The following is a 17,320-nucleotide window of genomic DNA, read 5'->3' on the forward strand; positions in this document are numbered from 1 at the left end:
CTTCCAAATCCTTTCCATCGGTTGTCACTAATGAAGCTTTGTGTGCAAAACCGAGTGCATTCTGCCCCCATTAGGAAGCCAATTACAGCAGGAAAAACAGGCAATTAACAAGGTGTAAAATAAACATCCTGCCACCTGCCTTTTAATAGCAACCCTACTTCAAACAAGTCACGGGCTGAGCACAGCTTTCTGAGTTGGCAACTGATATTATATATGTATTTATGCACCAGCTGCTCTTCATTGCAACAAATATTACAGGCTTACCAGATAAGGTCAGCATGTTTAAAAATATATATATAGTAAGTATTAAACTGTTCTTTGAGTCCCCGAATGTTGCTTTTAATGAAATCAGCAGCATCAGGCTTGTCTGGTATTACTGCGAAGCCCAAGTCACATCCCCAGCTTAGAGATGTTTCTCTTCATTCCCTCTTAGCAGCTTCTGTATTTGTTTCAGTAAATCCAGGGCCCTGAGCAGCTTTTAAACACCATACGGGGCAACTAAACAACACAAAGCTCACCAGAGCCTGCGAGGCTTTTCTCCTTCCATCAGCCCTGCCTCTCCTGCTTGGCTCCTCCACCTCCCCACCACCACCTATAGAGAGACATCCAATCGAGGCAGTGGCAGAAGGACAAAGGGTGCAGTGGGACACAGAGTCGCCAACTCAAAAATCCAGAGGAAAAACCAAGCTGGAGCCTTGATTCGTCTTTGCTCCTTGGAGCTGGAAGCTTTAGCAGGAGAGAAGGGAAGTCCTTTCAAAGTCACGGTGGCTCACCCCAGAGGGAGCCACTTTTCTTTGCACAACAGGATGAATGACAGTTCTGGGTAGTGAACCAGGACTAGAGAAAGCTCAACAGTAAATCTGGACGTGATAGATTTGGAGCAGAGAACGTGCTTGAGAAAACACCAGCTAAGCCAAGTTTCACCCTGCCTTTTAAATATCCCCTCTCCCTTTGGCTCTCTGCTGTTCAGTATTTAGCTGTTAAGTTTTCCACATCACATTTCAGCTCCTGACTAAAGAATATCCAACTTAATCATTCAGGCAAGTTCTTCCTCTTTAGTTCAATGAGATCTGAGCTGCACAACACTGGATGTGATACCAACAACTTCTGCAGTCACACATGCAATGCCGGTGCTAGGCAGAGATGGAGGGAAAGCTGAACATTCTTTCTCTAAGCGACCTCAGGAAGAGACAGGAAACACAGCTTTTAACTCCTACAAAGCCAGCATCAGCCACAGATACCCAGAAAGCTGCAAGTTAAGACCAACAGTAAAAAACCACTGTCAGTGAAAGTTTCTTCTAAGAAGTCTATGATTTAAGCAATTCGTTGTCCTGGAACACAATTACAACTGGCAAATCAGACCTCTAAAGACTCAGGGCTTCAGTTCTGAGATCATCTATATGTATGCAGATCACGGGTGAAAAGCACTGAAGGCTCCAGACCAGAGAGAGCGCACACCTAAACCTGACCAAAAGCAACCCGCAAAACACAACAACAATCTCAGCTACCAGCCAACAGTTTCTCACGATACCAACACAAACGTGGAGATCCCATGACTTCCACCTCCAGCCCCAACCACAGCGACAAGGTCAGGAAAGACACGATCTGCCAACATGAGCAGCAGGAAGTCATGCAGCCACTCGAACCATAGGAGTATTTTAAGATGAGTTCAGCCACTCGGGGCACTTGGCTGTTTCGATGGGGATTTTTTCTGTTTGCTTTTTTTTAAACAAGCGGTAATATTTTCCTCTTACATTTTGCGGATGGGAGAAAAGGAAGAAGGATGCACTGCTTAGTCACAAGCTTAGATTTTCAGTACTCATTGCTAGGAGCGCTTCAGAACAATTGTGCTCAGATGCGTTTTACAGCTTGAAGCTCACCAAAGAAATAAAAGAAAGCTAATACTGGGCCTCAACCCAACAGCGATGGTGGGACTGAATACTAGTGGCTTTCAAAGGTTTTCACATCACAGGAAGGTCTGTACTGCATTAACCAAGAAGCAGGATACATTTGCAGCGCCCCACAACAAAGCCTCACACGGCAGAAGCTGTTCCAGAAGCACATCAGAAAGCCAGCCTACAGTTCTCCAAGTATTTCAACTCAATCAGTTGTAGACAAGCCTCTTCTACTACAGTTGAGGAACGCCCCTATGGGCTCCCTGACTACCGAAAGCCCAAAGAAGCAGAGCTCTGAGGATTGCTGCTTGCTCTGAGCAGCAAGAGATCAAGAACGGAACGAGAACTTACAAATACTGTAAGAGAGACCTGTGTAGGATTTACCAACTGCTGCAATTCCTTTCCTTCTTCAGAAGGATGCCTAAGGAGACCTAAGCCTGCAATTCTTCCAGTTTATATCCCTCTTCAGAAGGATGCTTAGAGTCTTAACTTGATTAAGTACTGAATTGCAACAGCTGGCAGCAGTACCCAGCTCACCTGAAAAAAAAAAAAAAAAAAAAAAGACTTCAAGGTAGCACAGCAATGATTGAAGCTCACTCCTGACAAAGGAGCAGAAACAAGCAACCTAACCAGAGTGAGCTACAGCCCCTAAAACACTGCCTAGGAGTATTAATAGTCATATGCACACATCTCCCCTGCCCCCAACAGACTTCTGCGGTTTGGCAAGTGGTCAGGTTGAGCAGAGAACTTCTCTGCGTGCAGCAATCTCACCAGGTCACAGATCAAAAACATTTTCTACAATCAAACAAGCTGCAGCCATAAAAGAGCTATTAGATTACTAAGATCATCACTAATCAAAGCAGGATGTCCAGAAAAAGCAAATTCAAACACTGTGAAAACAGCAGAGGAAAGTTTCCTTCAAGAGAGATGCAAAGTTGCATGTGAGAACTGGGGGGGGGAAAGTTAAAATCCACTTTCGTTTTTAAGAGCTAAACACGAGCACTTCCTCCAGGCAGCTGTAAGAATCCAAACTATATCAACGATAACCCCTCTTTCTCCTCCCCATCAGCAAACTTCTGTCTCCAAATACAAATGCCTTTCATGGCACAGCTCAACAAGAAAATTGCTTTGGAGCCCTGGTGCTGAAAACGCATCAAAGCACGGTCTCCAAATTCTCAACTCCCTCCCTCTCCCCCCCAAAAAAAAGAAAGAAATCAAAGGAGAAAAAGAAAAGACAGCTTGGCTCCCACTGGCCTGAAACAACGATAATGATAACAATCTGCAGGAGGTTTCTCCACCCTCCAAGCCAAGCCATGTTGCTCTGTGCACAGCTGAGTGTAATTGCACCGGGGCTGTAAAAATTGCTGTCTTTTCATTAGCAAACATTTGCAAAACCGCCTTCAAACAACCTTGCTGGTTAAAAGGAAACTATTTGCTCTTCTGCAGTTCAAGTTAGGTCTGCGCGGAGGGTCAGTAACCCAGCCGTTCGAAAAAGAGGCACGAAAGGCGCATTAACATAAGCTGCGCATTAAGACCCCGTAACTCATACGCCTGACAGTAATGGCTCTGTGCTGCGCGCCGTATCAACTCGCAGATGCTCCGGCAGGAAAATACAGCACTGTGGGTGCATTCCTGCTCTGCCCGAGGACAACCGGCGATAAGGACCGACGGCGCTCCGGGCGATGCTTCAACCCAGGCTCTCCGGAACGGCGCCGTGCCTCCCTGAACTTACAAGCATCGTAGCGCGCAGCCAGGCAAGCGTAGCGCTCAGACGAGAAGAACGCAGCAGTTTCAAGACGCATCGCCCGCCGCTGCCCAACTTCCCTCGCCAGTAAAGCCGCCTCGGCCACGGCCGCGCTCGGGGAGCGGGGAAAGGCTCCGGTCCCTCGGGCTGCGCCGCGCCCCGAGCGGGAGAGCGCCTCAAGGACGGCGTGCGCCTCGCTGCTCCGCTGCTGTTTGCTTTCGCTGCGCGCGGCTCGCGGAGACCGAGGGACGCTGAAGAGGGCAGCGCCGAGCCCCCCAGCCTCGGAGTTCAGGAACTCCCGACAAACCTGCCGCCGCAGGACCGCTAACCCCAGCCCCGTTTCCTCCAAAGGAGCGCAGAACGCCGCTGCTGCCCGGCGCCTTCCCCCGCCTGAGGGGAGCGAGCAAACCGCCCCAAAGCGGCGCCGCCGAGCCGCAGCCGCGAGACGGACCGCGCGCTACCGCTCCTCGCTCCGCCAAGAGTGGGGAAGGGGAGCGGGCCGCCCCGTCCCGCAGCGCTGCCGTCCCCCGCTGGCTGGCGCCGGGCTGCGGCCACCAGTTGCGCTTCCACCCCGCGCAGCTGCGGTACCTCGGGCAGGACGCGAGAAGAAGTGCCGTCACCGCTGCACGAGTCCGGTCGCAGAGCAACAAGTGAGCGCGCGGAAGGAAGGAAGGGAGGGAGGGAGGGATGGATGGAGAGGAAGGAGGGAAGGGCACGGCGCCTCCTCGCCTCAGCCCGCCCCGCCGGTGCAGCCGCTCTGCGCTCCGCCGGCCCCGGCTGCCGCCACGCGCCGCGCACGCGAAACGCGATCACGAGCCCGCCCCGCTCGCGCACACTCTTGAGCCGCGCGGGGCGCCGTAGGGCGGCCGCTACCATCCGCCGCCCCGCACGGGAAAGGGGGAGCGCGAGCGCTCCTCCCCGCCCGTCCCGAGGAGCCCGCCCGGCGCGCGCCGCCCGTCCCCCCCCACCGCGCGCCGCCGCAATGGGAGCGGCCGGGCGGTGTCGCGAGGCGCGGAGAAGCCGGCGCGTGGGGCTACGCTCGGCGAGCTGCGGGCCCGGCGAACATGATCATCCCGGTCAGGTGTTTCACGTGCGGCAAAATCGTCGGAAACAAGTGGGAAGCTTATCTCGGCCTCCTGCAGGCGGAGTATACGGAAGGGTGGGTGTTATTTCTGCGCCTTCTGCCATTTCGGATGAGGTTGTGCCGTTCCCGTACGTCTGGAGACCGCCTGTCGTTCGTCGGTACTTCAGAGAAGTGTCTGCCAGGAGAACGACAGGCTTCTGGAAGTTGTGGATCGGTATCCATTGAGGACTCGTGATCTCGGTTGGCTCACAAAGGGCTCGCTTTGCCATACACCTGTAGGGTGTCTTAGCCAGCTCAGGGCAGGAAGGGCTGGCCAGGATTTTAAGAGCAGGGGAAATGGCTTCAAACTGTGTTCCTCTTACACCACCTGACCGCTCAGGATTGTAACCAGATCAGCTCTTTTCTCCAGACTGGTATTGCAAGATGTGCTTGAGGGAACAAAACTAAGTTACTGTAATTAAATGATTCTTTCTATCTGTGAAGAGCAGAAATTTGTTTCCAAAGCCAAAATACTTTTGGAACTCACTTAACCCTGCAGTGCCTCGTGACTTTGAAAGGGTAGATAACAGCGGGATAAGGGGAAATGGTTTGAAGTTGAGGGAGGGAAGGTTTAGGTTGGATGTCGGGGAAGTTCTTTACAGGGAGAGTGGTGAGGTGCTGGAACAGAGAGGTTGTGGATGCCCCGTCCCTGGAGGTGTTCAAGGCCAGGTTGGATGGGGCCCTGGGCAACCAGGTCTAGCATTAAATTGGGGGGGTTGGTGGCCCAGTATGTGGCAGGGGGGTTGGAGATTCATGATCCTTGATGTCCCTTCCAACCCGGGCCATTCTGTGATTCTGTGAGTGGGCTGGTTCAGAAGACAGACTGCTTCAGATCCGGTCTGTTATGGTTCTGACCCTGTGGGAATTCTCCAGACTTCTGAAAGTTCTGGTAGTTTGGTCGGCTAGATTCCATTTTTAGCAGAAGATCATGTGCATCTGCTGGCCAGAGAACAGGCAAACACCATGCCTGTTGCAGTAAATGGAAGAGAACATTAAGAGCACACGCTAAATGTCTTGGTTTAAACTGCAAACAAGTTTTTCTTTATGATTAAGCTCAGAGTAATCAGTGTGTTGCTTAGGAACACTTACAAGTGTTCTGACTCATTTCTTTTTTCTTTTTTTTTTAATGTTGTTCTTATTCACTAATAGAGATGCCCTGGATGCCCTTGGTTTGAAGAGATACTGCTGCCGCAGGATGCTCCTAGCCCACGTGGATCTGATTGAGAAGCTTTTGAATTATGCACCTCTGGAGAAATGAGAGTCTACTGCCCCAGTCACCAACTTCTTTCAAGGAAATAAATGAAGGATGAAGTCCACTTCAGAATTAGAGATTAAAAATGTAGATTTTTCTCTTTAATTCAGTGCACAGAGGTTGTTTTTAGGTTTTTTTTTTGTGAACTTTTAGATGCTTCTGCCAGCAAAAATAAATGTGTGTTTTATGAAATATAATCATCTGTACACATAAAATGTTGAACATAAAATGTTGAACTAGAGGAAGCCTCTGCCTGTAGCCTTCCTGTAGTTGCTGGATCGAGTTAAGCATATGCTTTCATCTCGCCATGTCCTTGCACTGGTCATTTTGAGGTTAGAGATACCATTAAGTTAAAAATACAGTGTTTGATGGTAGGCAGTCAAGGGGGGTTAGAAACAGACCAAAGTTCTGGGTTCCAGCAACAGCATAGGGGCTGTTTGTTTGGTAAGAATGAGGCATTACTCTTAGTAGCTTGCAGACCTCATTTTTTCACTTCAGCTAAAGTCAGCCTATAGTCTGTACCCCAATTTTTAACAAAACACTGACAGTTCTATCACAGAAAACAGTAAATCAGGTGGAGCAGTGCTCTTCACTCAGGTAAAATATGGCTGAGCATTCCCACTGAAGGCAATGGATGTGAGAATTTATGCATGTTACTGTGAACAGGATCAAAGTCTTGCTAAACACCAGCACTGCTGTGTAGCTGGTATGCATGCAAGCTTCCCACTTGTCAGTCATTTCATTGGCTTCACATAGGACTGTACATGCAGCGTGGAACTGCCTGGACAAACTAAGATGGCCCTGTGCTCTCCTGGTGGAACATAACTCTAAGAAGTTAGCTGTACACTGAGAGCTCGTGGAGGGGTCCTGCTGCATGACAGTCACTGACCCTGCCTTTTTTCTCACCTTATTGCACTGTCAGCCAAAGGCTGGACCACATCTCACATAACTGCCTGACATCCAGAAAAAGCATTATTCTCACTAGTGTGTACACACACGTGAGCTTATCTTGCCCCAAAGTGCAGCAGGCTACTTTCACGTCTGTGCACATTCAGGATTCCATTTAAATGCAATATCAGCCTGGGTGCAAATACAGGACAAATCATAGTTATGCAGCCTTGTAGAAAACAGGCTGAGAGATGATAATTCTTTAACTTGCAGCCTGCTGTTATCTTGGTTCAATTAAAATCTCAGCAGTCAAATTTAGGTGCTGGGTAAAAGGTATCTGGATTATTTTCTCTAGTTTAAGAACTATAAAGAAGCTGGTTCTAAAAACCCGCCTTTCCACTGATGCTATTTAGTGTCAGACTCAGTCAGACTTCTATGCACAAACCTTAAAAACCTTAAAATTGTCTCAAAAAGAACACTTACAGGAGAGCTTGCCTTTGGCTATAGCTATTACCCCACCAATCGTTACACTTGAACTTACTCTTCAATTTATTACAATGAGATAGTGGGAAAGTTTTCTCATGTTCAGCAGTTCTTCTGCAAAGACACTAAAACCACAAGCTTTAGCTTAATGCAAAGAGAATTAAACAATTCTAGTATTTGTTTCACTTTGTTGGATAGTTTTTGTTCTGCGTGACTGCCATATTATCTAGCAAAATGCACTAAAAAAAAACCAAGCCACTTCTCTTTCAGGCTGTTTTTTAAAAGGAACACTATGAAATATAAGATGACCTTTCCCAGCTGAACTCCTGTAGGACCTTTCCACATTACAGTGGAGCGTTACATGGAGATACGTGTTAACCTGCTCACAGAAAGCTCCAAATGCCAGGATCAACTTACCTGCATTTGTCCACAGAGTGGTACTGAGACAGCACAGCAGCTCAGACTGCTGCCTTCAACTGAGGCAGCCATGCATCAGTGCCAAAGGATGGGATTAGAGAGCCAACAGTACTTTGTTTCTCTCTCTAAAAGCAATTTTCGAATCTAGCTTTCTGCTTCAGAATAACAAGATTCTTCCCGAAGCAATACCAGCACAAGGTTAAGTTACTTGATAAAAAAAGCTACGGCTCTTAAACATTATAATGAAGAAGCAGATTGCAAAAACAAAGCAGGCTTCATTCAGAGTTTCTAAGGAAAAAGCCAGCTTGGTTGCTCTTACTACTGTTTCTCAGACAGAACGTGGCGCTGTGGGTGCCAACAACACCCACTCTGGTATCACTGCACCAACCAGCTGTTACACAAGGAGCAGCAAACGAGAGCAAGTAGCAGGACTAAGTCAGAGCCAGCATTACTATCACTCCGAGCAGCAAACAACAACCTGTCTGCATTGCCCCTTTTCTAAGTGCAGCATTGGCCAAAAAGCCATTTCTGCAATGTGGTTGAGCAACTGCTTCATCATATCTGTATTAAAGGTTTTCTCAGGAGTTTTGTCATTGAGATGGTCAGGAGCAGAAGTAGATTTTTTTTAATAATAATCTGTGAATTTTTCATTGGATTTCTATAAATCTCAGCTTTCACCTTTGCTGTTTAGTAACTAGGAAAGTAACTCCCTTTTCACTGTCCTTCTTCCATGCTTGTTTCTGCAGCTGTTAATAACAGAAGTGTATTGCATCTGCTTCCTAACCTGCCACAGCTCTGTGAGAAGAGCCATTAGAAATGCTCACAATGACACTTTTTAAAGCTAATGAAAAAGACACATGCACAGACACAAGAGAGAGAAAAAAAATCATCTTGGCTTCCTCTGAATTGATCTAAAAAGGAGACCTTAGCAGAATAAAGAGCAGAAGGAAAAGAGAGGGAGAGAGAAAACGTACCAAATGTGTAGCAGCTACTCTGCAGTTGCTTGTTCATTTTATACGTGAAGCATTTCAGAAATTTCTCAACCTGGTTTTGAAAGACTGCTGTAGGGATCGCATTAACTTTGTATTGGCAAAGAAACAAGTGCAGTCAGAAGAGAGGAACCACAACCACTTGGATATCTGCCTCTCGGGGGCACAGGAGAGGCTTAGGCACTTCTTCATCACCATCCTATAAAAATGAAAGTCATGCCTGATTAGTATATGATATGGAATGAGGTCAAAACACAGGTAAATCTGTTCGTAGAGTCCAACTCCCTGTTTTACCCAAAGTCTCAGCACTACGTTATCTGTGTGCTTGGAAAGCTTTGCATTTCTAGAAATGGCAGTTAAAAATAAAAAATAAATTTAAAAATGAACTTAATCATAATTTTGGGTTCATCCAAAGGAAGGTCAGTACTCCACAACAAGTCTCAAGCTTTCTATTCCAAAAAGAGTGGAGGCCACTGCGGAGGGCCTGACCCCAGGCGATATACTGTGAGAGGTACGCTGGGTTTTGTCCTTCTCATGCCCTTTCCCCAGTCGCAGTCCTGAATTGGATCCTGAAGCCTGAATTCTCATATATGCTTCTTCTATGTGAATAAAAATAAAAGATCTGAAAATCATCATTACAGTCAATGCACAACCCTGTAGCTGTAAGTTTCCATAGAGATGCCTAACTTGTCGTGTAGCTGCAAGTCTATGTTTTATTGGTAACAAACTATGAGGATCTAAACCACAAGCTGCCTCTTTTCCAGCAAATAGTTCTACAAGAGAAAACAATCTCCACAGAAAGGGAAAAGGAAACCTACTACAGTCTATTTGCTTCCAAAAGAGCAGCCCAATTCTAAGCATTTTCTAACTTCAACATTGAACCTAGTAAGCAACTGGCACTGGTACTCAGCCCCTTCTCTGAGCAGAATTTGAGCTTTAATTAGATGGCAAGATTTTCTTACTCCTGCCATTGCTCTGATAAGACATCTCCAAAATAACAATGCTCCCACCTGGCTCCAACTGCCCAGATGATGAGCACAGTTTTGATTTCCACTTGAATATATTAGCATCATTGCTTACATAGCGGTTTTGTTTTCAGATTCAGTTCTTATTCAGCTTTGCTCACCAGCGAGAAGGATTTTTAATTCTTCAACAGGAACAACACAATGCAGAGATTTGGAAACCAAAGACTAAGGGCGTGTTGGCTTTGCCACGCTACATGGTTTGATGTGTTGCCCACTGAAGTCTGTGGGAGTCTTTTCATTAATTTCAATGGGACTTCAAATGGTCTGATACCATGTGGTGCCTTAGACCACCTAGAGTCCAGGATTAATTTGTTTTATTACGTTCTACTAAGGAAAGCTGTTGGAGGTGCCCAAGACTTAGACACTCAAAGAGCTTCAGACTGTGCTGCAGACCTCAGCCTTGTGTGCCTCAAGCATGTAAGACCATAGAAAAAAATAAAAAGTTAACAAGTTATCCTTGGCTTCAGCAACTCTGGCCACCTGGGGAGAGCTGCAGGGCAATTGGTTGTGCTTCAGGCTAGTGCTGGGAAACAGTATGATATTTCCATGGGAGTAGCAAACCCTCATTTATTTCTCCCTAACACTCTCCTGTAGAAATATATAGGAGATGTAAAGCCAAGACATGCAGAGAGTGCTGAGTATTCTAGCCTCACTCTTATTTCTACTCCACGTCTTTCAGACTTTATTGGTCACAAGTTTTGGTGCCCCACACCTTGGTTTGGCCTGCAGGTCACATACAGCTGAGGACACAAAGCCCCTGAGCTTCCCCACTATTTCCTTCCCAGTATAACTGCTCTCCACAGGCTGTATCAAACATCATGTCTTGTAACAGCCAAGTTAGAAAATTCATGCAGAAAAGTCTTTCATTTATCCCTCCCAAATACAAAGCAAGTGTTTTATTAAAAAGGGTTCATAATTTTCTGCTTTCAGGAGCTGAACAAATAGCGATCAAAGAAAGGCATGGAGCAGCTGACTAAAAGCTAAAAGCACATATACTTTGGGGAATGCAAGAAACTAGCAGTTAACAACAGACTTCAAAACAACAGCCCCAGAGGCTGTGGTGAAGACTTTCCATAGGCACTAATGATTTTGAATTAACCCATGTCTCACCGCACAGGTTTGATCTTAGAAATAGGAAGAACAAATGCTCAATACCCACTCTAGAAATCAGACTTTCTCCTTTCAAAAGAAGATGTAATTAGTGCATTCAAAGCAATGAACTGCTTTAAAACATGGAATGAATTGGTGTCTTTGTGGACTGAGGTCAAGCAGCAGTACAGCTGTGCTCAGCACCCACTGTCAGCAGCTGACCTTTCTCAAACTGCTGCTTCCCTTGGTTGACCACAGTGCTATCCACAAGCTTCAAATTACTTTGGAGATTAAGTGAAATGTCACTGTCCTTACTGACATCTCTCTGGGGACAATGGGAATCCCTTCTCCATGGTGTGCATGGGATCCATCCCATCCCACTGTCTTGTCTTCCTGGGCTCATCGCATCAGCAGACTCCCCTTTGCCCATCCCTGTGTAACATCATTGCTCATGTCCTTACAGTGTATATTTAGAGACAGGCCTTAGAAAAAATATATACATCTGTGACTCAAGCCTGCCACTAGTATACACCTCGGTTTCCCTGCCAAGATGATGCCCATTCTGCCCTTCAGAAATCAGCAGAAATGGGCAGGAAAATCTTGAATTTCATCCAATGCCTGGCTTCTTCTTGCCTCCCTCTTAACAAGGACTCCTATTATGTTTTGCCTTTAAATTCTAATGGAATACATATATATATATATATATATATATATATATATATATATATATATTTTTTTTTTTTTTTTCCCAAAGCTCTGCTTGTCTGTGGGCAGGTCAAAGATCAGCAGTATCAATGTCCCCAGTGATTCAGCAAGCACAAGAACACAGCTAAATCCCAAAAGCCCACCTATCTCCAGCTATTTAGTCAAAGCTACCTCCAAATTCTTCCTCCCACACCCTTTTTTGGCCTGTTTAACTAAACCATCTTCTCTACGGTGCTGCGTGTAAAGGTGCACTCCTTCCTAGACAGCACTGGGAGAGCAAAAAGAGAAAAAGTCCAGTTAATGGAAAAACAAGATGAATGGTAATCAGAGCAGTGTCAACCACCTGAAAGTATTGATCAGCTGCTACAAACCAGCTAACAGGGCTCTGCCCAACTGTTTATCAATACAATCGTGGTTTGTGATACAGCACAGCCCTCAAGCTTCCCGTTTACAAAGAAAGTGGAAGTTCAGAGCTTCTGTAATTGAATTTGTAAACTTATACACAGCAATGGAATACCTAATGCCTGGACTGAAAGTTTAAAAACAAAAGCAAGATGAATGCTGCACTCAGCTGTAGGCCTTTCCTTGTAATGAGCTGTGCAGCCAAAGCAATTACAAACTTTATTTTTTTAAAGGAGCAATAGCAGTTTGACCAGGAGGTCTTCCTCCAGGAACGATCTTGTAAATGAAAGCATTAAGCTTCTAACGGGTTGAGTGCTTCAGATCATTACAAAGATGGCCTCCAGCTCCACACTTCACTAGCTTGATTTTTTTGTTGTTAATTTCACTGACAAAAGCAGCTTGAAGGACCTCCCTGCTTTGGACCCACTCGGTGTTAAATGCAGCCTAGACAAGTGGCTGCCTTTCTCCATTGAACAGCATTTTCAAAAGACAAAAGGCAAAAGGCAAGAAAAAAAAAAAAAGTAATAATTAAATTCTATTGATGAATATTGCTTGTAATAAATAAAGAGAAACAAATGCCATTGGCCTCAACAGCTTCCTACACTGCTACTGAACAAAGTGAATGCGATGTGCTGTGGGAGCTGGGAGCAGTGACACATGGAATAAGTTCGCATTTTGAGTGCAGCTGGAATTATCCCAAGATGCAGCTCCCAGTGGCTGAGCAATGGCCAGCCAGGCCCAGGAAGCAAATTTGGGGTGTCAGGAGCAGAGCTGGAGCCTCCACCTGGAAGCACGTACCTCCTTCCAGACCTCAGCTGAGGCAGATTTTCACAAGCAGAGCTCTTCCCTCTGTTGGAGGTTCTTATAAACAATCCTCACCCTCTCTCCCAGCACACCACCCCCATGTTTTCTCAACTTGAAACATCTGAAATTTATTCTAAACCCTGACTGTAATAAGCTGAGCGTACCCAGACAGAGCTGCAGGCCTTCACTTCCAAGGGGAAGTCATATTGCATGCAAGGGTACAGCGAGATTGCAAACTTAAGCTGGTTATTTCTCACTTCCCTACTTTAAAAGCTACAATATTCAGGTAGCTTAAAGAAAAACAACCTTTGGATTTTGTCTGCTCATAAATCCATCACAACAGCCTGGGGGAAAACAGTAAATAAGATATTGGAAGAAGAGCACAAGAGGCCAAAAGAAGAGCATCTTCCTCTCAGGGTGTGCTGTTTGCAACCAAAGCCAGGTACCAGGCTGTGATATTAGTGTGTGGTATTGATTTGTTCTTAATCCAGAGAAATGCCCCTGTAATGAACTCTGCTGTGCCCTTAATGATTTCATATCGAAGGATGTTAGGTGCCTTGCTCATAACAGAGTAACAGCAATTCCAAAAATAGCAAGCCTCATAATAAAATGTTATTGAGGAACCTGAATTTCAATATAAAAGGGACTCTGCTGTACTCAAGGGCTTACTAGATACAAATGCATACTTTAAAAAGTTGTATTAAAGTCATGTCAGTGGTTGAGGTAGAGGCAACATGAAATGATGCTTCAGGAAACAGCTGAGCTCAAGGTCCCCAGCTCCACTGCCAGCCCTGCTGACTGGGCATTGCCAGCCCCATAGGCACCTCCAGGCCCTGCTGTCTCTCCTGCCACCTGAACACCACCTGTTTCTGCTTGATTGCTCCCACCCATCATTTTGGGCCACTGCAGCCCAGGGTATGGGAGCTGTGGAGTTGTTACTTGAGGTGGTTCTCAACGCATCCCAGCCCTGACCAGGAGAGGAGGCCTTTGTGTTGCCCCTCCATGGCTGCCCTCTTTGCCACCTGCACATTAGAGATGAAAGAAGCAGCAAGAGAAACAAAATGAGCTCTTATCAGAGCAAGAACAGCACCTGGGGTGCCTAAAGACACCTATAGCTCAGCCATCTCTCTGAGGTGGTTCTGGCAAATGCTTTTCCTGCTGCTCCCAGGCTCGGTCAGGTATCCTAGTCTCAGGCTGGAATAGGGTTAATTTTCTTCATAGTGGCTGGTATGAACCATGTTTTGGATTTAGGATGAGAATCGTGTTGATAACACTCTGATGTTTCGTTGAGCAATGCTTGAAGTTAAGGACTTCTCAGCTGCCTGGCGTGGAGCTGGGAGTGCACAACGCATTCATTTGTGTTTGATTAATGGACATATCTTGTTTTTTTCACTTACCCTTTCTAAATCCATTTTCCTATCTATATTTTTGCCCAAATGCCATCTGAAAAGAAAGGTTTGCTCTTTTCTAGCTGTGCGATGAGACACAGCAAACCTAGGCAGCTCTGACTCCTCTAAGCGCAGGCAGTGGCCCATTTCTCTTCACTCATCCTTTATAGGTCACCACCAAATAGTTCCCAAAGCACTTCAACCTGTCCTGTTCCACACACACCGTGTCCCCCTCAGCTCAAGCATGGATCCCCAGAATGCAAGGCCCTCCTGAGAGCCTACTCTGGCCTTCAAATAACTCTCACCCACCAACTGGTTTCATTAAGAGCAATTAGGGATATCTCTGCCACTTGCACCAGGGCAGGGGGTGGGAGCAATTAGCTGCAGGAAACAAGAAGTGAACATTTGCCTCCTGTGAATCCCACAAGGGAGATCAGAACTCGGCTCATAAGCTTATCTAGGAGCAGGGATGTAGGCTGGAAAAAACCATTAGCTCAATTATCCCCAGTAAAGGCAGAATTGCCTTAATTGCAGTCAGTTGGGGTGAGATGAAGAGCCCAGAGCTCCTGGGTTGCACACTTGGCTGCCTCCAGGCTCATTTCCTGAGAAAAGCAGCACAGAGCCCTGCTGGCAGTGACCCTGTTCTGAGCCCTCCCCTTCCTCGGGAAGATGACCAGCTAAACCCTAAACTCTCCTTTTCCTCCAGAGCAGCTCCTGAACTCCCTTTCCTTGTTCCTATGATTTCCTAGGAGCTCACTGGTACTCTTGGACCCAGGGAAGGCTCTGAACTCTAAAGCAGTGAAACAACAGCAGCTTCTCCAGCAGTGCGTGGAGAGCAGAATTTATTTGTGCCCGTGTTCCAGAAACCTTAGCTGAAGTAGCAAGATTGACTTTATATGAAGCTACAGCTTATGCAATGGAGCAAAACTAGAAGAAATTGCTGATGCTAAAGCAGAGGCAGCAGTTAGGCACGGATTTGAGTTTCCCATTGATGGCTTTAGGAATGTAGCAGTTTTGTGGGGTAATATCTGCTTTGGAGCAAGATGTCTATTGCTGAACCAGGGCTGTGCAGCGTGGCACAGCTTGTATAGGCAGCAAAAAGAGGTTTGCAACATAAGGGGCAAGGAAGACAAAATATGATCAACTCTGCATGTGCAAAGGGGAAAAACAAGAGGCACAGAGAGCCCAAATGCTTGGGCTGTCATTTCAACAGCCCCATTTGGTGCCATTAACTACAGCAAGTGAACAGTAAAATACAGTTGAATTTGTGTGGGCTTTTTTTTTTTTTTTTGGTTGAAAACTGTATTTCATACATAAGCAGCTTTCTTTGTGATTCTGTTTTTTAAGGCTCACTCCCTGCTCCGCATTGTTTAACATGGAGAGCGGGCCAAACCTCAGAAATGGGGTTTTATCAACAATTCTGTCACAGCTGCCAGATAGAGCCCAAACAGCTGAATCATTCATGAGCCCATCAGCAAAGGAAACAGCAGGTCAGCCCTGAATTGAATGCTATTAAAAACTTTTGTTAAAGTCCTGGAAGAGAGCAGTGGGAGAAGGTAAGAGAGAGAAAAGGAAATAAATTATAAATATTGATCACATTTGTGGATTGGGGCAGACCTGGAAGGACAGAAAACACAAAGAAGGATAAATTGAGAATTAGGCTGAGATATCTCAGAGAGTTGGGTGTTTAAGTGGGACCAGATTTGATTTAGCTGAATATCAAATAATGCCTGGCAGCACTCAGCAAGCAGAGGGATGATGTGGGAAGAGGAGCCAGGAGTGGGCACAGGGGACACAGACACCTGGGGCTTACCTGGGGTTTGCTGCAGCCTTGCACGAGCCCTTGGAGAATCACTGCAGGGCCATGGAGCACCCATCCTTCTGCCCACCCCTCAGGTGTCATTCACCCCTCCCAGAAGAGGCAGCCCCAAACTCTTAACCCAGTGGCTGGTCATCATTTCTTAATGTAGAGCACTGCAGCCCCAGATGGGCAGTGAGTAATCAAAGCACATAAAGTGATGTGAGAAAAAACAACCAGGCAATAAAGTCTGCTTGGGAAGGTTAAAAGAGGATTAACCAGGCAGCTCTCGGAGGAAAGAGGGTGCTTTATCACAGCTGAAGTATGTGCTGGGAATGTGGTGTGCTGTCAAGTGTCTCCTGCTGCATGAGCTCAGACACTGCCTCAGTTTCCCTAGTAGAAAAAAGCAAGAGGCTCAAACCCCCATCCTGACATCCTTTTACCTTGTCCTGCAGAAAGGGCTGCTTGGGTGGGAATAGGTATATCTGGGGCCTCCTCTCCTTCACTGTAAGGGAGGAGGAGGCTTTGTTGATGTGGTATGTGGGTGCCAGCATTCAGCCCTGCTTGAGGCAGCTTGTCTCTGCTCAGTGTTGTGACAGGGAGCAGCGCAGAGATCCCACAGGAGCAGAGCAGCCATCAGCTTCTCCCAGGGGTGTGCACACATGGGTACACCTGAGACAAGGGGACAGATGCACTGTGAGGATTTAAAGAGGCTGCAGGGCCAGATGCTATGCAGAAACACCAGCAGCGAGCTCACAGCTGCCCCCCACTACAGTCTTTGGTTGCCCTGTAACTGGGGGAAGGAGGCTGCTTGTGAGCAGGCACCAGGGCTTGTAGCACAGCAGCAAGCTCAGACACACTGGCATAAGAGCACTCAGGACTATGAAGGCCATCTTGCATCAAGGGCAATTGAAGCAAGGCTATGCCCATTAGGATCATTTTATTCTGCTGTGAGAGCTACTAAGTAGAGAAAAAGCACGGAATAAGGGGAGCAAATGGGCAGTCTCCTGGCAAGGAGCATGGTTTAGTGTCTGTCCTTCTGGGGAGACTTCACAGCAGGAAAGGAGAGGCTATGTCCCTGTGTCATTTCCCAAGTGCAGCACATTTGTCGCATCTAGTGATGGAGGACATTACCATCTTCCTGTGCTCCTCTCTCTCCCCCACTGCAGCTTTGCTCAACCCCACAGGGAAATGAGGAAATAACAACCACTGCCAAAGGCAGGCTTGAGAAACAGCAAAAGAAAAGAGCACCAAGAGCACTTTGAGAAAAAAAATCCTCCCAGTTAAACAGGAAAAGAAAGGGCACATCTATGACCTG

At 46.6% G+C, this 17,320-nt stretch overlaps 2 protein-coding genes across 6 annotated transcripts in view; one reads left to right on the forward strand and one right to left on the reverse strand.

The window, feature by feature from the left end:
* Window positions 1-4,489, reverse strand: part of TSPAN4 (tetraspanin 4) — a 396,192-nt gene extending 391,703 nt beyond the window's left edge. For 2 of the 5 annotated variants that reach the window (XM_085224349.1, XM_085224346.1), the window contains exon 1: window positions 4,228-4,489. The gene's annotated coding sequence lies outside the window, so the exon portion shown is untranslated. Of the gene's footprint in view, window positions 1-3,627; window positions 3,885-3,946; window positions 4,206-4,227 lie in introns of those variants that run through there. The other 3 variants (XM_085224350.1, XM_085224347.1, XM_085224348.1) reach the window with 3 other exon arrangements.
* Window positions 4,490-4,583: 94 nt separating this feature from the next.
* POLR2L (RNA polymerase II, I and III subunit L) lies at window positions 4,584-6,255 on the forward strand. Its single transcript, XM_010711142.3, has 2 exons — window positions 4,584-4,798; window positions 5,912-6,255. The coding sequence occupies exons 1-2, from the start codon at window positions 4,704-4,706 to the stop codon at window positions 6,018-6,020; spliced, it is 204 nt and encodes a 67-aa protein (XP_010709444.1). The 5' UTR covers window positions 4,584-4,703; the 3' UTR covers window positions 6,021-6,255.
* The last annotated feature ends 11,065 nt before the right edge of the window (window positions 6,256-17,320 follow it).

Source organism: Meleagris gallopavo, chromosome 5 (assembly GCF_905368555.1).
Source record: "Meleagris gallopavo chromosome 5, MGAL_WU_HG_1.1, whole genome shotgun sequence".
NCBI classification, from domain to species: domain Eukaryota; kingdom Metazoa; phylum Chordata; class Aves; order Galliformes; family Phasianidae; genus Meleagris; species Meleagris gallopavo.